Source organism: Trichosurus vulpecula, chromosome 9, assembly GCF_011100635.1.
Source record: "Trichosurus vulpecula isolate mTriVul1 chromosome 9, mTriVul1.pri, whole genome shotgun sequence".
Taxonomy (NCBI): Eukaryota; Metazoa; Chordata; class Mammalia; order Diprotodontia; family Phalangeridae; genus Trichosurus; species Trichosurus vulpecula.
Window position 1 is genome coordinate 75,725,701 of NC_050581.1, and position 26,471 is coordinate 75,752,171.

Consider the following 26,471-nt stretch of genomic DNA (forward strand, 5'->3'; position numbering starts at 1 on the left):
TTCTACTGCTGTCATTCATAATAGTGCTACAATAAAGCCTTGACCAATCAGACACGGCTACTAAGCATTCAGTGCTCAGGGGTGTTCCAGTCTTTCTGATCTGTGCCACCTGCATATATATTTGACAGTCATTCAAAAAGGATGACCCTGTGACAGAAAATGAAGCCCTAGGAAGTAGGCAGGAAGGAAAGGAGAGAGGAAACAGTGTTGCTCCGGAGGCTGAACTGTAATTCACACAACTCCAGGGTTTCAGGGCTTCCACACCTCCCAGCTCACAGGAAGAGAACTGTTTGCTTTGGGAAAATGAATTTATGAGGATAGAATCAATACCATGTGCAGAATTTCATTTATCAGTTCATAATTTTTCTCTTTTTCCCTAAAATGTGGTAAATGTTGAAAAATAACCATCTGTTCCCAAAGAAATTACTTAAGATATCTAAGACATGGAAAGGAAAGTGAAGCTTAATATAAAAAACAAGGTAACATGAAAGACTGAATTCTCAGCCCAGCCCCATCTTTCCTTTCCTTGTTACCTCTCTCTTGGCCTACTTTTTACAGGCATATACTTTTTTTTTGCCAGCAACAAACAAGTAAAAAAAGCAATAAGCTAATATCACCACAGAAAAGTAACATATGCAACAGTGCATATACTCAAATGACTGCAATTTTATTTATGCCAGACTCCAAGAGCAAAAATGAGATCAGATGAATGTATGGTTTATGGGCTTAGAATCAGGCATACATGATGTACATATAAGATTTCACACTGGATTTTGACTAATACAAATATTTCTCCATTGGCTTAATCATTTGAAAGATCTGTCCCACTCTTTAACGATAATAATATTCTGTTGATTTCCTGCCACCCCAGCAGCTCACTCTCCTGCTTCAAGTATGAACTTCTCTCCCTGGATTTTTGGACTATGGCGTGACCTTGTCCTAATGTATACACAGAGCTTTATCTTTCATAATTCCCCAACATGCAGTCTCCATTCCAGCCAAGGAGGTCTCTTCACTGTATCTCTGCCCCCTCCTCTATACCATGATCATTCCCTCTCCTTGCCTCTGTTCATGCTGTTTCCCTTGCCTGTCAGCTCCTCCTGCCCCTCTCTACCTGATTAAAACTTACACACTTTTCAAGACCCAATTTGAGACCTAACTACATAAAATCTTCCCTGTTTAGTCCAGCTCACATTTGCCCTTTTCACCTGAGCTTCTATTTTATATGTCATAGAATCACTGAATCTTAAGAGCTGGAAGAGACCTCAAAGGCCATCCAGTCCAAGGATGGGGAACCTGTGGCCTCGAGGTCACATGTGGTCCTCTAGGTCCTCAATTTCGGCTTTTGACTGAGTCCAAGTTTTGCGGAACAAATCCTTCTATTAAGGGGATTTGTTCTGTGAAGTTTGAATTCGGTCAAAAGGCTGAAATTGAGGACCTAGAGGGCCACATGTGGCCTCGAGTCCGCAGGTTCCCCACCCCTGATTCTAGTCCAACTTAATCCTGATCAACAATCTCCTCTATAATATATTTGACAAATGATCCAGCCTTTGCTGGAAGATTTCTAGTGAGGGAATCTATTAGCTCCTCAGGCAGCTAAGTGATGGCGTGGACAGAGTACTAAGCTAGGAAGCACTGAGTTCAAAGCTGTCTTCAGACACTTACTAGCTGTGTGAACTTGGGCAAGCCATTTAACCTCTGTTTTCCTGAGTTTGCTCAACTGTAAAATGGGGATCATAATAGTACTTACCTCAAAAGGTTGTTGTAAGGATCAAATGAGACAATATCTGTAAAGTGCTTAGCACAATGCTTGGCACAGCGTAGGTGCTATATAAAAGTTAGCTATTATTATTATTATTACTATTAATATTGTAAGGCAGCTAACTCCACTTTCAGACAGCTCTAAGTCATGAGTTCTTAATTTTTGTATGTGTTATGAACCCTTTTGGCAGTTTGGTGAAATCTATGGACATACACTTCTCAAAATAATGTTTTTAAATGCCTAACGTAAAAAACACAGGCTTACAAAGGAAACTATACTGAAATATAGTTATCAAAATACTAATAAAAGCAAGTTGACAGATCACAGCTAAAAGACATTGTTCTTAAGGATTATGAGCAAAGTCTGGAAAATTCTGGCTTATTACATTTTAATAACCTTCCAATGCTAAATTAAAAATACTAGAAAGTCTTAATAGTCATATAAAATAAGATGCACTTTAAGTGACATAAATATTAAGTATTAATTCAAATGATCCAGGAGACTTTTTCTTTTTCATTCTAAAGAAAATAGGATGTGTGTGTGTGTGTGTGTGTGTGTGTGTAAATGTAATGCTTAAAATTAAAGTTTTTTACATACACTTTTCTAAAGAACCAAATGACCCACACAATAGGCCTGTACTCATTGGTACTTGGTCACCTAACTTGGCCACAGCAGTTTGTTCAGCATGCCTGACCCAAGCACCAAGAGAGACTAAGCCCCTTTCAGTGCACACTACATACCCTTTAAGGAAGGCAGTGACCTGGCGGTAGACAGCAGCACAACAGAGTCAGTGAATTTTTATTCCCTTAAGAAGAGAACTGTGGGAAAACCTCATGCTTCATGCTCTTCCTTCCTCCTGTCGACTGCACTCTGATCATCTGTCACTCCCTGACATCTCTCTTTCTTCCTTTTCCCCTTCTCCTCATATTTTGTTCTGCTCTCATTCCTTTTGTCTTCTATTCTCCCGTTAGCTCTCAAACCCTTTTCCACATCCTAACATTGTAACAGAAGAAACACCATAACAAGTCAGGAGAGTAGACAGGGTCACCAAAGGTGAAATGTTGCCTCTCACACCTTCTTCCTGAACACGGGAATATAAGGAAGGAGGCTGGGCAGAGGCTTCCGGGTAGCAACTCTCCCATCAAGGAATTCACCTTCACAATCTACTAGAAGAACAAGACTGTCAACTGCAATGGAAGACTGGGGTGGGGGACGGCCGGGGGGTAGTGGCTAAGTGGTCATGAATTGACTATTATCGGGGCGGGAAACATAGGGCAGTACTTAATTGTATATTGCCAAGGTATAGACGTCTAACAGACAGACTAGACTTATAACCATAGGGTATCCTTCAAAATGAAGTGTACACAATTTAAAAAACCAAAATATAAGGGTATCCATATTTATTTTCTTCTCTTTGTATTTTGATAGTACCTTCCTCTGAGAAGACTTAAAGGTTATAAGGTCCAAACTGGCACAAATTTTGTCTTCTCATTTTTAGTTTAACAGGAATTTATAGGGCTTTCTCTATTGCCCAACTCTGTGCTAGACATTGTGGAGAATAAGAAACAAAGAAGTATAAGGCGAAATTCCTGAACTTCAGATGGAGAGAGAAAGAAAGACCTTATGAAGCTCTGAAATGAGCTTGCACTGTCATCTATACACAGATTTTCTTTTCTTTTTTGGTAGATTTTTCATTAAGTATTTTTTGATCAAGATGATTCAGGAGAGTAGAAGCTTTATAAAAAAAAAACAAACCTTACATTTGTTGGAGACTACATACGTATTTGATCCACAATCCCATCACTTTTTTATCTGTACTTTAAAATTTTATTCGGCTATCTCTGGATAACCTATGGTTTTTAACCATGTTCCATGTGTAATTCAAAACAAAGAGATATATACATTGCTTCCAGACTGCTAAAGATAGCTACAATTATGATTTAACATTCACAATATGTAATACATAAACATCGTGGTAGGAGCTACTAAAGTTTGTCCTTCACTCAGATTGCCTTAAAAAAACTAAGGTCCTCTCACTGCTGCAATGAGACCTGGGAAAAAGGACTTTAGTGAAGATCTGAATATGGGGACCAATGATGAAAAATGTGTCTGTTTTCAGAGGATGTCCCTACCTAAGTTTGCACAAGTTTATCCCTTTTTTGACTAGAGCAAGTCAAGAAATAATGATCTAGATAGAACTCTAATTAGCCATTCTGGCATCTCATAGCATGAAATAGCTGCTTGGGTGAGTAGCACCACATGCATCCTCATATAAAGAGGTCAGGAAAACCTTTTACAGCACCATAGTAGAAGAAGAAAGGACACCAAGCTATTAAGAGGCTGCAGATAGGGAGGAGCAGGCTGGGGCCAGGACAGAAAGGAGTTTTTCTAGTGTGCTGCCAGTTGGGTGAAAGAGGGTGCAGGGAATGAAGCAGCCATCTGGGAGCTTCCTATTTTAACTCATTATTTTTGTTAACTAGTTTCTCTGCAGCTGAAGAAGTAAAAGTTCTCTCAAAATGCAAATGTAAATATTCTAAAATTAAACACTTTTCAAAATCACTATTTCACACTTATTTACGTCCTCTCAATTGTGATGCTCTGGGGCAAAGTACAGATTGTCTAGCCCTAGCTCTATGCAATAGGTGGAGAAAACATCCAAAGAGATGAAATCATACATTCTTGTAGCACTGATAATTATGGCTATTACTCTATCATCTGTACATAGATTTTCCTTTTAAAAAATACATTTTTCAATAATTATTTTTGAGGAAGATTATGTAGGAGAGCAGAAACTTGATTTATAACAAACTCTTAATTTGTTAGACACTACATATATATGATATATATATACATATATATATATCATATATATGTATATGTTTAATCCACAATCCTATCACTTTTTTATCTGTTTAGAATGTATACAACTATCCACAGATAACATGTGGGTTTTAAGTATGTTCTAGGAATAAACTGTGTGTTCCTCTAATTAGAGCATCCACATATCATCCATTTTCTTCACACACTAAGTGAAAGATGATTGTTTTCTATGAAGTGGAGGCAATTTGTGCCTGTTTCAATGGCCTTGGCTAAATATAGAAAATGCCACACATTAACAATTAGATTATAATGTTTAAAGTAGCAACAAAACAGTCTGTCCTATTCTCAAAAGTCTGAGATACGGATCTCATGGAGAGGAAGCATGGTGTAATGGAGAAGTGGCCTTGAAGTCTGTAAGACCTGGGTTCAAGTCCCACCTCCCACATCTACTAGCTGCGTGACCCTCATTAAGTCAGTTACTCTTTTACTGCTCTAGGCCAGTGTTGTCATACTTAAACAGACATGGATCAATATGCTGCCAACATATTGACATAGGAAGAGAGAAATTAACTTTATGTTGTATTATACTTTTATTTATTTGGTTAAACATTTCCCAATTACATTTTAATCTGGTTCTGGCTGCCCTCTTGGAGTGTTATGGGCATCTCTGCTCTAGGCAACTATTCAAGACAAGAGACTCACATTGGTAGCAGGAGTTTCCTCACCTAGAAAGCACAGGTCCAATGCCATCTTTCCTTCTTTCTCAGATTCTCAGATTAAGTCCTGCATCTGCACTCTCAAGCCTCTTCCCCTGCTCTCTCCTTGAGCTTCCTGCCCTTTCAATGGTACCCCTCTCCCCATTAGTGTCTTCAGTGTCTTCTCTTCTTCTCTACTACTTCTTTCCCCTGTGCTTTCAAATATGCACAAATCTCCCTATTCTGAAAACAAAATAACAACCTAGTTAACCCTCCTGCTCCCTCTCACTCCTTTTTTCTCTCCTTTCAATGTAGTAGAGTGGAAAGAATGCCACATTTGGTCTAAGAGGAGTAGAGGTCTACTTTCAGCTATGACATTTGCTAGCTCTACAGCCCTGGGCAAGTCACTCAACACTGAGCTTCAGATTTCTCATCTGTAAAATGGGAATAGCAATACTGACACTGCCTGCCTAACAGTGTAATTTTAAGAAGGTATTTTATAAACTTCATAACACTATGCAAATATCTATGCATAACATTATGCAAATGTTGTCTTCATTTCCTTACCCTTGTTAGCTATTAATGGAGGTAGTCACTACTCTCCTAAAACCATCTTTTTGTTTCTACAAAAAAGCCTAAGCAAAACGTAAGACTAAAAGTAGGTGCTCTATAAAAATTGGTTTATTGAAGAATCTGAAATCAGTGTATTTCAAAAATTTTGTTTTATTTCTTTTCTATAAACTTATCTTAATTTTTCCATGAAAATGCCAACCTAGCATAGGGTTAGACTCAAGTTTTTTATAATTCAGTGCTAACAACTGTCATATTAAAATTTCTTTTTACAAAAATCCTTATCTCCAGACCCTTTCTTTATTCATCTACTAGTGATGCTAAGATTTCATTCATATAGTCTATTAATCATAAATTTCTGTAATGGATAGAAAGTGTGCTTCATAAGCAGGAAAAAAACAGATATGTTTCTATTAGGAAAGATAAAGTGTCATAGGATGATTTTTTTAATGGAAATTCAAATCAATAACTTCCATGTTTCACCCTCTACTTGGGACTGCTGCTTGACTATAGTTAGGTCACCATGTATATCTGTTCACTCACTCCCATAGGGCATGAGAGTTAACAAGTTGACACATTCAGCCAAAGTTATGGATTGAAATTTGGGGGAAATCTATTTAAAGCACCTGCATGTTATGACCTAAAATAATATGGCATTATTCCCTTGTATTATTAATCAAAAAAGAAGTAACAATGAATTGTTAGTAGAATACAAAGTACTTTGTACATCACATCAGTACAAAGAAACTCCAAAGTTGTATCTACTTTTATCAACAAGTAAAATCTTGGAGAAAGAACAAATTCATTTGCATAAAAAGGAAATGCCCATAAGCTTTTCACATAGAAAAGGTCACACTATTCACTACCTCTTACAAGCTCTCCCTGGCATACGTATATAAGAATCTGAGACAACACTATCAGGAAGTGACACAGAAATGAGTCATCATTATCTGTTGAAGGCAGCAGCTTTGTGCAGTTCTCTGTCCAGGTGAGAAGCAAAAAAGGTGGCCAGGTGATTGATTCATATTTCCAGGAAGGCCCTATAAAAACTGAAGATGCCAGGATGTTGCTGGGTGTTTTTAAGGAAGTCAAAACTTTCCCTTAGTGGACTTAACTGTGGTCAATTTCTGATTACTGTCCAAAGCTACTTTATCTAACGAGTACACCACATTTTGAGAAGTCATCTGTAATTTGATGCTCTAAAAAAAAATAAGGTCTGACAAAAGAAAAAAAGTGTCTCAATACCTCTGTGTTCACAGTAACAGCCACAGTGTGCAATGACTGATTTGATAGACTTAGCCCTTCTCAGCAATGCAAGGACCTAAAATAATTCCAAAGGACTCATGAGGAAGAATGCCATCCACATCAAGAGAAGGAACTATGGAGCCTGAACGCAGAGCAAAGCAGGCTATTTTCTTTTTTGTTTTTTTTTTGTTTGTTTTGTTTCTCTCTCTCATGGTTTCTCCTACTCATTATAATTCTTCTTTTTTTTTTTTTTTGAGGGGGGAAGGCAGAGCAATTGGCGTTAAGTGACTTGCCCAAGGTCACACAGCTAATAAGTGTGTCAAGTGTCTGAGGGCAGATTTGAACTCAGATCCTCCTGACTCCAGGGCTGGAGATCTACTCACTGTGCCACCTTGCTGCCCCTATAATTCTTCTATACAACATGACTAATGTGAAAATATGTTTAATAGGAATGTATATGTAGAGCTTATATTGGATTGCATGCCGTCTTGGGGAAGAAGGAGGGAGGGAGGGGGAGAAAATTTAAAACTTATTGAAGTGAATGTTGAAAAGTAGAAATAAATTAACTAATAAAAACTTCCATGTTCATATTACAAATTCAAGAAAACTAATGGTAGCAAACATATTAATAGGAGCTTAATGGGAAAAATTATTTGTTTTATTTGATTCAATGAATTTCTGGGTACCAGTTTGTGTTTTTGGTGGGAATATAAAAAGAAATCATTCAGAGCTGCTTGCAATGACTAACATTAGAATTCCAACAGAACATAAGGTCCTTGGGACTTTTTTTTGTTTTTGGTTTTGTTTCTCCAGCACCTAAGTCAGTGCTTTGCATATAGGAGACAATAAAAGAAGGACAACTAGGCATCTTCTAATATATAGCCTAAAGTTGGGAGGAATGGACTTGAAACTCTGATCAATGTACTGACCAGTCGTGGCTTCATAGGCTGATGGTGAACCACATTTACCACTTGTCGCTGTTCATCCTTCATTCTTGCAGAGGGCAAATGACATGGGGTGGGGGGATGATGTCTTGACTTGCAGGTGAATCAGATTTAAGTGAGGCATGGCTGTGCCCACCCCTTGGGAGAGGGCAGAGGATTATAGGATGATATAGCTAGAACACACCTCAGATCTTAGTGCAAACTCTTCATTTTACAGTTGAGGAAAGTGAGGCCCAGAGATATTAAGTGTCTTGCCCAAGGTCACACACATAGTGGGATTCGAATTCAGGTCCTCTGACTCCTCAGCCAGTGGTTCACCAGAGGTATGGGATGAGCCATATATTGTTGGCTGTGGCCAATGTGTTTATTTGTTTCACTTACTGTACTTCCTTGTTACAAAGAGGGCTCTATGAAGGCCAGGACTGGAGCAGTCAACTGAGAAAAAAGGAGCAGCAATTAAATATTTTTAAAAAGACTAGATTTCAAAAGATTCAGAGAAAGGATCCCATGACCTAAAATCCTATTGGAGAAGTCAGCTCAAGGGGGATGGAATGCTCCAGAAAACACCATTCTGATTATGAGGGGAAGGGACGACAGAATAAGCATTTGGATGGTATCCACTGTGCGCCGGGCTTTGTGCAAGTACCATCTCATTTGAATCTTATGACAACCTTGGATGATAGGGGCTTTTGTTATCGCCATTTTACAGTTGAAGAAACTGAGGCAAACAAAGTTAAGTGAGTTGCTCAGGTTCACACAGCTAGCAAGCATCTAAGGACCAGATCTGAACTCAGGTCTTCATGACTCCAGGTCCAGCATTCTACCCACTGCACCCACAACTGATGATGAACAGAAAGTATTCCGATGAGAAAGAAAAGAAAAAGTTATATCAGAATACTGAAATGGCTGGAGAACTCAGCAACTGTCTCAAAATGTTAAAAGATTAATTAATTTGAAGACTGAAGGGCATTAACAAGAGAAATACTGAGGATGGATCCACAAGTAGTACGGCCCTCCAAGAGTAATAATTTAATGTAGTCTTAGAATAAATTAATATAATTGTAGCATACAAAATAAGAGGGTTTGTAGTTCTTGGTCGGTGAACATCTGGAATATTGCATTCAGTTCTAGCTGCTGAACTTTAGGAAAGACATTCATAAGCTGGGGAATGTGCAGAGAAAGGTGACCAGGATAGTGGGTAATGAACACCATGCCATATTTGTTTCTTTTTCCCACTTAATAGTATTTTTTTTTCCAATTACATGTAAAGATAGTTTTCAACATTCATTTTTGTAAGACTTTGAGTTCCAGATTTTTCTTCCTTTCTTCCTCCCCTCCTCCTCCCTAAGACAGCAAGCAATCTGATATAGGTTATACATGTATAATGATGTTAAACATATTTCATGAGAATTTGTTGAAGGAACTAGTAATTTTTAGCCTAGAAGATCTATTTCCCCCATTTGGGGATGGCGTGGGGACATGATGCTTGTCTTCTATCTGTAGGTCTTTTATGCAGATGTGGGATTAGATTTAGTTTACTTGGCCTCATGGTAGAACTGGCACCAATACATGGAAGTTTGAGAGATACTTATGTAAACTTAAAAGAAGGAAAAACTTCCTAACAAGAGTTGTGGAAAATGAGAATGGATTGCCTTAGGAAGTAGTGATTTTTCCCGTCACTGGAGTTCTTCAGTTATAAATAGGATGATCATTTACTGTAGACGAGGTTCACAAGGACTAGACTGTAAAGACTCTTCTACTTCTGCAATTCTTTGATTATTCTGACTGCATAATGGCAGGAATGCTGGACTCACAGGAAGGACAATATGAGTTCTAATCCCACCTCCGACTCTTGGTAGCTCTTCGGCCATGATCTCTTGACCTTTTGGAGCCTATCCCATCATAACAAAACCTGTAGTATCCACCTCACCGGGTTGTTGCTTGAATGAGATAATACACACAAAATGCTTTGTAAATCTCAAAGCACTACATAAACGTCAACCATTATTAGTATCATTGTTAATGAAGTGGAAAGTACAAAGGACCCTGGTTCAAATCCAGCCTTAATGCTTGCTGTTAATGGGCCTATGGTCGTCTTCCTATGGACAGGAATATGGCTCTTTTTCAAAGCACGTTTGGTTATCCTTGGCATTCAGTATTTGTGGACTTAAGCATCCTTATTATTCCCCCCTAGGCCACAGACAGTTCTTTTTCATAGTTGGAAGGCTCCAGCACAGGAACACAACAACTAGAGTGAGGGGGTGGAAGGGAGAAGGAAAAGAAAGGGGGAAAAGGCTAGAGGAAGGGAAACCACTAGCTCCCTAGTATCTAGATTCTTGAGGAAAAGGAAGAAGGGAAAAGGAAGAACAAAAAGGAAAAGAAGATGGGGAGGTACTTGAGTGGCATGTTTTTATTTATAAGTGAGAGAACAGAAATAGTCACCCAAAACCAGAAAATCAGAATGCCTGTAGCACCTTCCCCTCACCCCCAGTCCTCCGAATGAGATGTCTAAAAATGTCTCAATTCAACTCCATTTAACAAGCATTATTAACAGCATCAGTATGAACTGTAACAAGAACAGATGTTTCTTTTGGCCTGCTCTATGATTTCCCTAGTGTGTATATGGATCGCGCCATTCCCTTTCAAAAATATGCCCTCTAACCCATTTTTCCAGATCATGACAGATTTGCATATTAAAGATCTAACACAAGACTGCACAAAATTTCAATGAAATTCAACAAGTAATTATTAAGAGCCTACTGTGTGCAAAGTACTGCGTAAGATACTGAGTAGGGATACAAACACAAAAATAAATAGTTCCTATGCTAAGCCTGTATTAGCCTGCATCCTATTAGGTGAAATGGCTTTTGTAACGACAAAGAAAAGCAAGAGATGAGATGTGAAGTTTAACAGCTGTAACAGCTACAAACCTGGTTTGGCTGCAATATGGAAGGGGAGGAATGGGAAGGAAGGCTGGAAAGGTGGGCTGTAAGTAAACTGATGAGTAAACAGCTAAATACCGGGTGATCTGAAGAGAGAGAGATGGAGAACACTAACAAGTGAGGGGACTCTCAGCCCAAGCCAGACTCTGAAGGGAGATAAAGATTACCTAGGAGCAGAGAGGAGACACGTGGACGTATTTTGCATCTACTTAGCTGTGCACAAGTTGCATCCCCTTAGAATAAAGGTAAGTTCTCTGAGGGCAGGAATGCTTCATGTTTGCCTTGATATCCCCAGGACCCTAGCATGGTACCTTCCCTGCATAAAAGAATACTTAACAACCGAGAGGCAGGGACGTTTATTGAAGACAGTTCTAGACTTAGAGTCAGGAAGACCTGGGTTTGAATTGTGCCTCTGATATTTCCTAGCTGTGTAATCATGGGTAAATCACTTAACTTTATTATCAGTTTCCTCATTGGTGCAATGAAAATAATAATACCCACAATACCTACTTCATAGGGTTGTTATGAGGATCAAATGAGATATGAAGCATTTTGAAAACTTTAGAATGCTTTATAGACTTCCATTATATTGAATGGAAAATGGCTTATGTAAAAGCAAAGAAGCACAAGAGACGGGACGTGAAGTTTAAGGAACAGCTAGAAGTCCATTTGGCTGGAATGTAAAAGGAGAGTAATGTGAAATAAGGGTGGGAATGTAGATCATGAGGCTAACTATGCTACCATAATTAATTATAAAAGGATAAAAGTTTGGGAAATAAAATTAGAGAACTTACATTTTTATTTATATGCCAAACCAGGAATTTTAATTTTTCAAAATTTTGTAATATTTTATGGAAATTCTTTTTTTTTTCCCAGGCTTTGTTTTGGTCATTGGCCTAGTGACTTTTTACCGAATCGGTCCCTACACCAACCTGTCCTGGTCTTGCTACCTGAACATTGGAGCTTGTCTTTTGGCCACCCTAGCAGCTGCCATCCTTATCTGGAATATTCTTCACAGGAGAGATGACTGTATGGCACCTCGTGTTATTGTTATCAGTCGTACCTTAACTGCTCGATTTCGTCGCGGGCTAGAAAATGATTATGTGGAATCACCATGCTGAAAGCCAGCAGAGGGAGTGACTATGACATCTATCAGGCTATTGTCTATGTACTCATATGATAATTTAATACGGTAGAAATTGATGGACATTTACAAGGTCATTTTCATAACTTGTGAAGTGGCTTTCGATTATTAATTTTATGGGTTACATCTATATACATATGTATGATACACATAAATAATATGTATATTATATATAAATAGATTATATGCCCCTTACCCCTACTTTTGTACAGTGATAAAATTTTACTATGTCACATAATTTCACAAGCATGCATTTTTCAAGTGTAGCAGCAAGCCAAAATTTGTGATATAAGTAAAGAAATATGCAAAGTGAAACCACTTTATTCTCCATCTTAGTTTTTAGATTAATTTATTCTGACAGAGGCCATACCTCAGTCCTGGTAAGGCCTCAACTTTGGGAATGCTGAGCACCCAAGAAAGACTTAGAAAATGTCAGAGAAATACATTAAGCGTAGCTGCATTTATAATCAAATGGTTAAGGTTTTTTTTAAAGAACCTTGTCATTGGCTTATATTATGCCCCAATTATTTTTCTAAGTTAAAATAAAAGATGATCATACTGAAATGTCTTTTTAAAGTTTAATTTTCTCTATAAAATTATATGGGTAAAAAGAACTGAGTTTGTATTATTTTGTCATTTTTGTGGGCCCATTATAGAAGGGTCAAAATAATGTTCTGGAAAGCTAAATGGAAACGTGTGGGTGATATCTACTTCTTTACATTTTCTATACAAATGAGTTTTCAAAGCATGGTTTCTGCAAAGAATATGAAAATTGAGTTCCTCTTTGATGATATGTTTTGGTGTCTAAAGGTTAAGGGGGAAAATTATCCTATTTTGCTTTTAAAAAATTTTGAAACATCAAAAAATCCCAATTAACTATATTTTATAACTATTTATATTTGTATATATACATTTAAAATTATGAGTTAGCTCCAATGTTTAGGTAGCCATAACAATCCAATAGTGATACTATAAATAAATAATGGCAATCACTTTTTCCGAAATATTTTAGTCTATTCACCAACTTATTTTTGAATAGGTACAAGAAACCTTAATACTACATGTCAACATAATGATCAAGAAAACCAACTTGCTAAATATATGAAGGTGTGAAACCTAGTATTATTTCTGTTATGAGTAAATAAAAGACTTCTGAAATTTGAGCCTCCATTATTCCAAATTGGCATAGGGTCTAAAATCACTACATGAACCTTCCCATTTAACTGGAATAAAATATGTCTTGCAGAAATTTCTCTCAAGGCTACTTAACATAGGATCTTCTTTTTGGTTCTACTGTTGAAAAGAAATGAACAAGCAGGATCTCATATTTTAGTCTACACTAGAATTTTTTATTTAAAAAAAATACAATTCATCTACCTTTTTAAACCACTGATACCTTAGAAAAACATATATCAATAAATATTTACCAGTCACCTGTTATGTCCCTACCACACAAATGGGTACACCAGAGCATATGATTATTTTCACAGCTTCCCATCAGGACCTGAATAAACACTTATAGGTCTTGTCATACTTCTGCTGGACTTATATTCCAGAAAACTTTTTGTTTTAATTAAAGATTATGCACTAAAATAGTTGCAATGAAAAAATAGAATATTTAAGACATTATACCATTTTTGTTAATATTATTGTATATGAGCTATTATAATGAACATTAAAGTTAAAAATTAGCTATGTGGTTAGAAACAATCTAATATCACTGTGTTTACATTAAATGAATAAAGTATCAAAAGGTGGGACAACATTATGCCATTAAGTCACTTATTGCTTTCCCAGATAATTGAAAAGGTATGTTGTCAGTGTTGCCAATGTGGGAAAAACCAGTCCCCTAATTCCTGCAAAGCAGGTTGGGGACAAAAGGAATTGGGGGAAAAGGACTATGATCTATGATTCATGTGATATTTCAAAAGGTGCTTCATATTATACAGAACTATCCTAGCAGAGGGTATTAGGTCTCATTTCCAAATGACTTTATTTCATTCATATTTGTCTACTTTAGTTCTGTTATTAATGACGACCTTCCATCTCTCAGATAGTAAGATTTGCCAATTGTTCCTGCCAACAAACTCCATATTCTTCTGGGTACTGACAGAAAGTTGTTTACAGAGAGCCTCTGCCTAAATTTATGAATCCCTTTGGAGTGAAGTGCAAATTTTATCATTTTAATTACCTTTTTACTTTTGTTTTACTATTTATTGTTTATCAATATTGGTATCTATTTGTATAGTAGACCAAAGATCTAAATATTATTGGTGAATAACAACTGTAAGACATTTAGCTAGAAAATATTCAAAACCCTTTTAAATAAATCAAAATAATTAAATAAGTAAGCTGTGATGAGCTGAGCACTGAAGAGTCAAAAGAGCTTTGTTCATCTGTTTCCTACCACCAGATGTGTTTAAATAGAACCCCTTTTCTGTGCAACACAATGTATGAGGCACGTCCTGGCATTCTACTAATCTCAACGGAATTTCACAGAGTGACAAAACCATAAAATACACTGTGAAGAAACTGTAACAAAAGAGTTAATCATTTTCAATCTAATTAAAAAGAAAAGAATTCGATGGAAGGACCTCAAAGGGTATCCTATACTATCTTTCAAAACTTTAGTGAAAATAATCCTCACCTTTTGATGAGCTTGATGGATTTGAAAGCTTCATCCATATCTCCAATGGTGACAAAGAAGCTAAAATTTAGCATGGCTTCCCGGGTCGTCTTGTCACATTCTTCCAGCCCAATAAAATCTCGTAGGGGTTTCTTGCCGACCATTTGGGGGATTCGGTGAGTTGTAGCATCTACTTGATCATCTTTATCTGTTTCACCTGGCTACATGGTAAAGAGCACCATTTAATGACTAATTTACCTACATTGTCAATACCTATTCTCTAATTTCAACTTTTGCAAGTATACTTGGTATAGCCCATATGAGAAAACTGACCCATTTCCAGGAAGACTGAATTATTTGCAAATGGACCAAGTAGTCCTGCCTGAATGTGCAAAATTTAAAACCCAGTTAAAGACCATTAGGGCTGTTGGCTGTTACTTCTAACACATAATACAAGCAAATAAAATCCTATCCAATGGGAAGTAGTTCAATTATTCTATCTCTGCTTAACTCCTTAAAGCTACATTCTCAAAGCTTCCATGTTTCCTAAGAATCTTTCTCTTTGCTATAGATTGTGCTTATTTGTTTCTCTAATAACAACTAGCATGTATATAGTGCTTTAAGGCATGCAAAGCTTTTTGCATGTTACCTCCCTTGATCCTCATTCTGTGAGGTATTTGCCCTTATTATCCATATTATTTACAGATAAGTCTCTTCTGGCTCCAAGTCTAGTCTTTTTCCCACTGTGCCACACTCCCTCCCTGCCACATTGCTGAATATGACATTCACCATAAAAAATGAATTTATATTGTCAAGTACTGGAGGAGATACAGGGATGTTCATTTGGTTTTCTATGGCTTTTTGCTTCCTCAGCAATAGTGAAATCCTTAGTTATGTAAGATAACACTTAGTAAATCTCCTAGGAAAAGAAATACTGTCAAGGACAGTTTTTTATTCAAAAGCCAGGGAGTGGTAAGTTCTATCTATTTTAAGAAATAACTTTGTAATTAACACTAAAAACATCAACAAAATCAGTTAAATATGCTTTATAACTATTTACGTTTGTATACACACATTCATACTCCTTTTGGGTCCCCTTGAAATTTCTTTTTGTCCAAGTTTTCTTTCTTTTTTTTTTTTTTTGAAATGGAGGGAGGCTTTAGGGATAGGGTTGCCAATAAAAAAAAAGAGAGGTAAAAGAAAAGCAGGTCATTAAAATATCTTTTCTTAAATTGTATAGAAGAGAACAGAAGGAAAGCCAGAAGGAATAACAGACAAGAAGGACAGATTTAAAAGTTATTATATATGTAAAAAGAAAAGCAAGCTGTGCATAATTGAGATTCACATTTATAGTTCTTTTTCTGTTCTACAATGAATATGGAAGTATTTATTTTAGTTGATGTTTGTTAATACAAGAATAAAAATATTAAAAGGCAAGTTAAAAAAAAAACAAAAGAAGAAAGAGGAGATGATCAAAGGGGACAACTCCTAGATATGTGAGAGCACTGGATCAATGGGGTTTATCTTGGCGAGGAGGGCTACCTTTTCATTAGAAATTGAAGCAAAGGAGAGAGTGGGGACCATATTGAGGACATTTGAGATACAAAGGAGAGAGAATGTCTCAGTTTTCTTGATTCAAGTATTCGCTGCTGAGAGGGAGTGGAGAAGTGGTAGTGTAGTTAGCCTGAGGAAAGAAGGAATGTTTTAGAACAAATACTATGGAGAATTTTTGTGGTTCAGTCATTTCACTCATGTCTGACCCTTCCCGACCCCATTTGGGGTTTTCTTGGCAAAGATACTGGAGTGGTTTGCCATTTGCTTCTCTAGTGGATCCAATGGATCCATTTTGTCAGGAATCAGAAGTGAGGTGACTTGCCCAGGGTCCCAGAGCTAGGAAGTTTCTGAGGCTGGATCTGAACTCAAGTCTTCCTGACTCCAGGCCCATGGTTGATTTACTGAGCCACCAGCTGCCTCCCTGGAGAATGTAACAGTCAATCAGGGAAGAGTAAAAGCATTGCCATGCCTCAGTGAGGACTGAGTTGAGATAAGATAAAGTTGTAAAAAACTATAAAGACAGTGGAGCTAGTCCTACCAGTAGTAGTCAGATGTAATGATCAAAGAAAGCAGATGGTGGAAGTAGATAGGGTTTGGAAAGGGATAAATGACAATAAGAAGGGGACTCAGGGGAGAGAGTGGGGAAAAATGTAAATGGTCATTGGTCAAGGTTTTGAAGGGAAAAAAGTGAGGCCAACACAGGAAGGATAAACTGAGAAAATGGGAGGTGAAGGTGGGGTAACCAGAGGTTGTGGCATGGACAAGGAATAAGTTTAGGAGGGGAAAGACACAGGGAGAGAGATGGAAGAGCAAGAGGTTAAGGTCAGATAAAGGAATATTGACCTGGTGGTAGTGTAATGTTGGGCTGATCTGAATCTCTACCCTAATCAATTTGATGAGATTGTAGGATATGGGTCCTTGCAAGGAGCTATACATGTGCTTGTGGCTAAAACACAGGCACCACAGGCCCTTGCTGGGAGAACACACTAGTGAACACCTCTAACTGATCCCCAGGGACTAGACTTCCCACTGAGGATTGACTGAGGTCCAGGAGAAAGGACTCTTAATGAGAAAATGCCTGTCCTACACTTATAAGTGGGAAGTTCCACTAATTAACCAGGGAGACCTTTTTTTTTTTAATACACTTTCTCTCCCTTGGAAATTGAGAGAGGTGTGTGTGGGAGGAGATGTCTCTCCCTCCCCTCTCCTAGTAGAAATAGTAACTGACAGCAGAAGCATATGGAAATAGGAGACATGCTTTCGAGGAAGCCTATGACTGGAGCTCCTGGAATGCCTAACAGCCTTCTTCTACCTTTCTGTTAGCTTTCCTAACCAGAGGTTAGAGACTAATGATCCTGAGGAGGTGGCTTTCAAACCTGGGATCACTTCCTTATAGGTAATTCTGAACTTGAGAGTTCCTAAGTTTGAGAGTTGGACACCAGCCACCCAGAGGGAGAAGATGGGCCTTTAACAGAATGCTTTTTTGGAAAAAAGAAACACTGTCTCATTGGACTGTCCATAGCTAATGGACAAAAGAAGTGTCAAGGCCAGACAGATCTGGACCTCTTGGTGCAGGTCTGAAGCAAATGGGGAAGATCTTTTGAACAATTCCACAAAAGGTAAGCAATGAGGGTAATGGGCTCTTTGATTGCTCTTTATTTTCCGAGTTTGTGCATGTCAATGTGTTCTCAGCGGAGCCAAGATGGCAGCTGGAAAGCAGGAACTTACGTGAACTCCCCGCCACGCCCCTCCAAAAACCTATAAAAAATGGCTCTGAACCAATTCTAGAACTGCAGAACCCACAAAATAGCAGAGGGAAGCAGGGCTCTAGCCCAGGACAGCCTGAATGGTCTCTGGGTGAGGTCTATCATACACGGAGCTGGGAACGGAGGGGAGCAGAGTAGAGCGGAGCCCAGCGTGGGCAGTGGCAGGACCAACCAGACCAGGAGCCGGGCGATACAGGCCATAGCGCCCTGCATCAGTGAGCTGTGGCAGTTACCAGACGTCTCAACCCACAAACACCAAAGACAACAGAGAAGGTTAGTGGGAAAAGCTGCTGGGGACAGAGTGAAAGGAGTTCGCGGTTTGGCCACCAACCCAGGGGCAGCAGAGGTGGTACAGCTACAGAACTATAGCTGCAGTTGCTTCTGGCCCCAGGTCCACCTAGTGGGAGGAATTAAGTGGCAGATCAGAGCAGGAGTGCAGAGCTTGCTGAATATCTGAGTCAGGTCCTGGTTGGCGGTTCTTGGGGAAGGAGGAGTGCTGGTGTGGCAGAGCTGGCTGTATAGAGATAGCTCTGAAAACAACAGTGCATCCCCTCAAGCTTGGAACAAAGTACTCTTTACTCTACAAGCAGTCACACCCTGACAAAAAACTCAAGGGTCAAGTAAGTTGGCTGGGAACATGGCCAGGCAGCGAAAACAGACTCAGATTCAGTCTCAGACTTTGGAATCTTTCTTTGGTGACAAAGAAGACCAAAACATACAGCAAGAAGAAGTCAACAAAGTCAAAGAGCCTACATCAAAAGCCTCCAAGAAAAACAGGAACTGGTCTCAGGCCATGGAAGAGCTCAAAAAGGATTTGGAAAAGCAAGTTAGAGAAGTAGAGGAAAAATTGGGAAGAGAAATGAGAAGGATGCAAGAAAACCATGAAAAACAAGTCAATGACTGGCTAACAGAGGTCCAAAAAAATACTGAAGAAAATAGCAACTTAAAAAATAGACTAAGCCAAATGGCAAATGAGCTCCCAAAAACCAATGAGGAGAAGAATGCCTTGAAAGGCAGAATTACACAAATGGAAAAGGAGGTCCAAAAGACCACTGAAGAAAATACCACCTTAAAAATTAGATTGGAGGAAATGGAAGCTAGTGACTTTATGAGAAATCAAGATATTATAAAACAGAACCAAAGGAATGAAAAAGTGGAAGACAATGTGAAATATCTCACTGGAAAAACCACTGACCTGGAAAACAGATCCAGGAGAGATAATTTAAAAATTACTGGACTACCTGAAAGGCATGATCAAAAAAAGAGCCTGGATGTCATCTTTCAAGAAATTATCAAGGAGAACTGCCCTGATATTCTAGAGCCAGAGGGTAAAATAGAAATTGAAAGAATCCACAGATCGTCTCCTCAAAAATCCCAAAAAGAAAACTTGTAGGAACATTGTTGCCAAATTCCAGAGCTCCAAGGTCAAGGAGAAAATACTGCAAGCAGCCAGAAAGAAACAATTTGAATATTGTGGAGAAACAATCAGGATAACACAGGATCTGGCAGCTTCCACATTAAGGGACTGAAGGGCTTGGAATATGATATTCCAGAGGTCAATGGAGGTAGGATTAAAACCAAGAATCACCTACCCAGCAAAAGTGAGTATCATGGTCCAAGGCAAAATATGGATTTTCAATAAAATAGAGGACTTTCAAGCTTTCTCAGTGAAAAGACCAGAGCTGAATAGAAAATTTGACTTTCAAACACAAGAATGAAGAGAAGCATGAAAAGGTAAACAAGAAAGAGAAATCATAAGGGACTTACTAAAGTTGAACTGTTTTGTTTACATTCCTACATGGAAAGATGATGTGTATGATTCATGAGACCTCAGTATTAGGGTAGCTGAAGGGAATATAAATACGTGTGTGTATATATATATATGAAAAGGTAAACAAGAAAGAGAAATCATAAGGGACTTACTAAAGTTGAACTGTTTTGTTTACATTCCTACATGGAAAGATGATGTGTATGATTCATGAGACCTCAGTATTAGGGTAGCTGAAGGGAATATAAATATATATATATATATATATACACACACACATATATATATGTACAGGTGTGTGTATATATATATAGAGGGCACAGGGTGACTTGAATATGAAGGGATGATATCTAAAAAAAAAAATCAAATTAAGGGATGAGAGAGGAATATATTGAGAGAAGGAGAAAGGGAGAGATAGAATGGGGTAAATTATCTTGCATAAAAGTGGCAAGAAAAAGCAGTTCTGTAGGAAGGGAAACGGGGGCAGGTGAAGGGGAATGAGTGAATCTTGCTCTCACTGGATTTGACCTGAGGAGGGAATACTATACACACTCAATTGGGTATCTTACCACACAGGAAAGAAGGAGGAAGAAGACAAAAAAGGGGGGATGATAGAAGGGAGGGCAGATAGTGGGAGGAGGTAATCAAAAACAAACACTTTCAAAAAAGGACAGGGTCAAGGGAGAAAACTGAATAAAGGGGGATAGGATAGGAAGGAGCAAAATATAGTTAGTCTTTCACAACATGAGTATTGTAGAAGGGTTTTACATAATGATACACATGTGGCCTATGTTGAACTGCTTGCCTTCTTAGGGAGGGTAGGTGGGGAGGGAAGAGGGGAGAGAATTTGGAACTCAAAGTTTTAAAAACAGACGTTCAAAAACAACAACAAAAAAAAAGTTTTTGCATGCAACTAGAAATAAGATACACAGGCAACGGGGCATAGAAATTTATCTTGCCCTACAAGAAAGTGAGGGAAAAGAGGATGGGAGGTGAGTGGGGTGACAGAAGGTAGGGCTGAGTGGGGAACGGGGCAACCAGAATATACGCCATCTTGGAGTGGGTGGGAGGGTAGAAATGGGGAGAAAATTTGTAATTCAAACTCTTGTGAAAATCAATGCTGAAAACTAAATATATTAAATAACACATCTTATACTGTTTCTGTGGTGAAGGAAATAAAAAGCTGTCCCATACCCAATAACCACATAGTACATAAGTATCTTTGTAGGAGGAAATCCTAGATATGAGCCACATCTAAGCTTTGTTTTAGGGATTTCCGTGGAGTTTTCCCCTGGAGTGATGGGGAGAGCTAGGGGGCAAACCTGACCCCCTTGGAGTTTAGATTCTTAGAAATGAATCCAAGAAAAAAAAGGAAAAGAAAGAAAAGCAGGCCACTGAAACAATTTTTTAGTGCTGACAATAGAAAAGGAAGAATAGAAGGAATCACAGACAAGCAGCATTGCTTTGAAAGTTACATGTCAGGAGCAGCCAGATGGTGCAGTGAGTAGAGCACTGGTCCTGGAGTCAGGAGGACCTGAGTTCAAATCCGGCCTCAAACACTTGACACATTTACTAGCTGTGTGACCTTGGGCAAGTCACTTAACCCCAATTGCCCTGCCTTCCCCTCTCAAAAAAAAGTTACATGTTGGATTTTTTATATATTCTACAAGAAAAGTGAGTTGCATATAATAAGATATTCATAACTTCATGCATGATCTTTTCTTCCTGTTATACTCCGTATATGGAAACATTCATTTTATTTGATGTTTGTTAAGATCATAATAAAAAATATTATTTAAAAAATTTTCCTAAAGCACAAGTCTGATCATGTCACTCCACTTCTCAAGAACCTCCCTATTGCCTTTAAGGTAAAATACTCCTCAAATGCACATTGAAAGCTTTTCACATCGTGTCTCTAGGCAACCTTCATGGGAATATTTTATATTATTCTTTTCCATGCTTTCTATGTTCCAGTCAAATTGCTTTTCCCCAAACTCAGCATTCCACCTCTGGGACTTGAATATACTTCCCATTAGATTGGGAGCTCCTTGAGGACAGAAACTGTCTTTTGCCTCTTTTTGTATCCTATCATTTATTTATTGATTGATTGTATGAGCCTCCCCTCTGACTCTTATATTTCTTATCTTCTTTTGAGGTTCAGCTCATGTGTCACTGCCTATGAAAAGCCTTTTCCATCCAAATTGGTAGGGTTCTCTCTCTCTCTCTCATCAAATAACCATGTATGTACTTATCCGTTTACATATTTTCAGCTTCCAGTAGAATGTAAGCTCCTGGAGGGCAAACACTGTTTTTGTCTTTGCATCCCTAACTTTCACATAGTAGAGCTCAATTGTTTTGCATTGGGAAGGAGAAGGGACTACATCAGTGGATACCACTCAGGAAGCTAATGCAATGGTGCAGGTAAGATGCAATAAAATCATGCATCGATGTAGTGACAGTAGAATTTTTTTAAGGAAAAGATGAGGAAAACATTGCGGAAAAAAACTATCTCAACCTGGCAAATAATTCAGTGGGAAGGAGGCTATGAAGAGGGAGAAGTCTGTGGCTCCTCCCTCTCCAAGCCACCTGTCCCTGGTCAACAGCCCCACCACCACACATAGCAACATGGAGGAATTCGTTGAGGGCTCCAAAATCAATTCGAGCAAGAACTAGCAGGATGACAGTAAAATGTTTATTGGAGGGTCAAACTGGGATGAACAAGAAAGATCTCACTGAATATCTGTCTCTTTTCAGAGAGATTGTACATTGCACAATTAAATTAGATTACTTCATGGGAAAATCAAGGGGATTCGGATTTGCGCTTTTCAAAGATGTTGCCAGTGGCAATAAATCTTGCAACCTAGACTCCAAGAAGGTCAAAGCTTTAAAGGGAAAGGAGCCCTCTAAAAAGGTATTTGTTGTTAGATTGAGCCCAGATACATTTGAAGAACAAATCAAAGAATATTTTGGAGTATTTGGTGAGATTGAGAATACTGAACTCTGGACACAAAAACAAATGAAAGAAGAGGATTTTGTTTTATCCCATATATAGATGGAGAACCAGTAAAGAAATTATTAGAAAACAGATGTCATCAGATTGGTTCTGGGAAGTGTGAAATCAAAGTTGCCAGCCCAAAGAGGTATATAGGCAGCAACAGCAACAACAGAGAGGAGAGAGGGGCTCTGCAGCTGCTGGATGTATGGCAAAGCATCCCGAAGGGGTGGTAATCACCCAAACAATCACTGGCCATATTAAAGGAGGATATGGAGAAAACAGCTGCAGAGACTGCAGCAGGCTGCCTTGCAGGATGAAGACACTGAAACGAGAGTGGTTTTCTATTGATCTGAGATGACTATTTTGTAAAAGACTTTTAGGGTATATGACGTAACCGTGTCCAACTGTGCATAGCAGAGATTTAGTTTTCTTGTTTTTGCTTTGTCCTTTGCCATCTGTTATGACAAATGTGAATTTGTGTTTATACAAATTTCATTTGTATAATTTCATGTTAAATGATTCTTAAAAATAAATTACTTGTAGTTGTTTTTCTGTGTCAGGTACTAAATAGTACTATAAAATGTAATTTTAAATAAGCAATAATGGAGGCACAGTTTATTTTCTAAGAGTCATAGACAGTGGGGAGAAATAGTGGTCCTTTATAAATAGTAAGAAACAAACTTTGCCTTAGAGTCTTAATTCTCTTAACAAAGTTCTATGCTAAGGATTCATGTCCATGTTTAAAATTATCATAGATGCTACCATGCAATTGAATAGTGTTTGTCCCGTACATGCATTCTTGGGATCTTAGTGATGAGAGGTGTTAATTCAACATGTTGTCAATAGCTGAAATTGTTTCTATCAGGCCATAGATCCCTTGACTTTTATTTTCAAGAGGAGCATCTTTTTATTGAACACCACAAAATAAGGCATTCCTACTTTTATGAGTTGACAAGATGCTTTGAGCCTATTTGTAAAAAAAAAAAAAAACAGAACATAACAAACAAAAAATACCCACAGATGTATTATGATTACTTCACACTTGGCATTGAATGTGAGTGTAATTCAAATTGCATATTTCTATATCCATTTAAGCTGGATCAAAGATTAATATGGGCAAGATTTTCACTATAGAAGTGTAAGTAAATGAACTGTACTCTGAAACAGTGCATTATGTCACTGCCACTACCAGACCATAAATCTCCTGTTGGAACACATCCTTGAAAAGCTTTAGTAGAGTTATGGCTTTTGTCTTGGAAGTTTTTAGGAAAAGTCATTATAGTAAATCCCATAGACTCTTGTATTGTTTAATATTCTAAATAAAGGTTATTTTGCCATTCTTAAATAAAAAAATGTGTAAAAGGATCGATGAGTAACAATGTGCATGACTTTGTAGACTACAGTACACATGATTTAACAACTTGCTCGAGGATTCTCTCAGAAAAACCCAGAAAGACTTGCATGGGATGAGACAAAATGAAATGTATTGTGTACAAAGTAACAGCAATATTGTAAGATGATCGGCTGCAAATAACATAGCTATTCTCAGAAAGATAATGATCCAAGACAACTCTGAAGGCCTTATGATGAAAAATGCTATCCATCCCCAGAGAAAGAACTGATGGTGTCTAAATACAGATTGAAGCATACTTTTCTTTAACTTTATTTTTCTTGAGTTTTTTGTCTATGTTTTCCTTTACAACATGATTACTATAGAAATGTTTTGCATGACTACACATATATAACCTATATCAAATTGCTTGCCTTCTCAATGGGGGGGCTGTGGGTGGGAAGGGAGAGAATTTGGAACTCAAAGTTTTAAAAACAAATGTTAAAAATTGTTTTTAGAAGTAAATGGGGGAAAATACTAAATTAAAGAAAAAAAATAATTTGCTCTAAGCAACACTCTCTAGCTCTGAGTAGAAATAAAAAAAAAGCTGATGGTAGAAGTTACTAGTGCTTGGGGGTTGAAATGGCCGGCACCACACAAGGTTAGAGTGAGTAAAGGATTCTAGCGAGCTAGTGAGAATACTGTTGAAATCGCTAACCAAGTGGCCTGGAAAAGGTAAAAAAGCAACCCAATCCAGAAGAGAGCTGATAGATTAAGATAATGGGGGGAAGGGAGTGGTTGAGATCATGATGAAAGTGAAGAATCATTTCAGTAGGAATAATGGAACAGGAACAGATGATGATGATAGAAACCCTAGTCTGAGAAGAGATGTTCGGAGTTCAATATCTTAAGAGGTGGAACAGTTCTGAATTATGATAAGGCAAAGTAGATAAGATTTCACCCATAGTGTGGTAAATGTGGATAAATAGGGAAGAAGAAACTAGAAGATTAGGAGATAGACTGGAATCATGTCACTGAAAGTCATAATAAAGTGACAAAAGGACTTTAATTATCACTAAAGCTCACCAGCTTGCCCTACAGGCAAGCAGAATTTATTTTCAAGGATAATTTGCTACATACAATAATATTAATTGTAATGTGGCTTTGATTGATATCAATAACTGACATTTACATAATGTTTTAAAGGTTGAAAAGCACTTTAAGCACATTATCTCCTCTAATCCTTCCACAATCCAGTGAGGCAGAAAAACAGGCATTATATTTTTTTCCATTTTAGAGATAAGTAAGCTGAAGCTAAGAAAGATTAAAGGACTTCCCCCTGGTCACACAGCTAGTCAAGTGTCAGAGATGGCATTGTAACCCAGGTCTGTTCTTGACTCCAATTGCAGCACTCTCTCCACTATACCATATATTTTCTGATACTAAGTCACCGCCAGAAAATAATTCTTATTAAGGACTTTTCTCAAGTCCCTCACATAGCCTGCCATGTCTAAGTGTATTCCACCATATTTCACAATTCTCCCATACCATCTTCTCATCTCCTGACACATACATACCCTTTAGACTCTCAATTCTATATCCTTTGGAGTTCCTTCTCTTGCCAGTTTTAGTTACAGAACCATAATCAAATCAGTATCATAATCAAACCAGAATCATAATCAAATCAGGGTATGTTAATCTATTCTTCTCATCTACTTTCCTTTCTATTTCCCTGTCAACACACCATCTCTGCAAATTTTCAAACCATCATACCCAACCTGGGCCTCCACTCCCATATTTGTGCAGCCAACCCTTATTAGAATATAAATTCTCTAAGAGCAGGGACAGCTTTTACTTTTGTATTTGTATCCCCAGAACTTAGTACAGTGCTTAGCCCATAGTAAGCAATAAATGCTTTTTGACTCATTCATTTATTCATTCATTCACTCATTCATTCATATTCCCCTAGTTCCTTAACTCCTACATAAAGGTGAAGGCAATAAGGTTGAACCAAAACAGAAATACTGAGCTGATAAAATGGGGCATAGCCTAATAACTGAGAAAAAAAAGGCATATAATTCTTATTGGTTATTCCTCAAAATCATTTTGTGGGGAAAATTACTAGTAATTTTCTCTTTTATAAATAGAGAAGCACAGGAATTAAATTAAGTGAAGTTAATTTGTTCAAAGTCATACACCAAGTGTAGAGCTAGAAATGACAGGACATTCAATTAAATTTTGATTGAGTTATGACACCTCAACTGAAGAAAAATGTTCATATTAGTTTCTTTGAATATATGGCTAAAACTA

At 37.9% G+C, this 26,471-nt stretch overlaps 2 protein-coding genes and 1 pseudogene across 3 annotated transcripts in view; 2 read left to right on the forward strand and 1 right to left on the reverse strand.

Annotated features, from left to right (window-relative positions):
• TMEM204 (transmembrane protein 204) overlaps positions 1-13,890 on the forward strand; it is a 51,940-nt gene extending 38,050 nt beyond the window's left edge. For both annotated transcript variants that reach the window (XM_036738509.1, XM_036738508.1), the window contains one exon: positions 11,855-13,890. In XM_036738509.1, coding sequence (XP_036594404.1) covers positions 11,855-12,099 — 245 coding nt within the window. In that variant the 3' untranslated portion in view covers positions 12,100-13,890. The remainder of the gene's footprint in view (positions 1-11,854) is intronic.
• The window catches only part of IFT140 (intraflagellar transport 140), a 175,123-nt gene that overhangs the window by 61,715 nt on the left and 86,937 nt on the right, over positions 1-26,471 (reverse strand). Inside the window, exon 17 of the mRNA XM_036738510.1 lies at positions 14,770-14,969. Coding sequence (XP_036594405.1) covers positions 14,770-14,969 — 200 coding nt within the window. The remainder of the gene's footprint in view (positions 1-14,769; positions 14,970-26,471) is intronic.
• LOC118831063 lies at positions 22,381-23,092 on the forward strand (annotated as a pseudogene).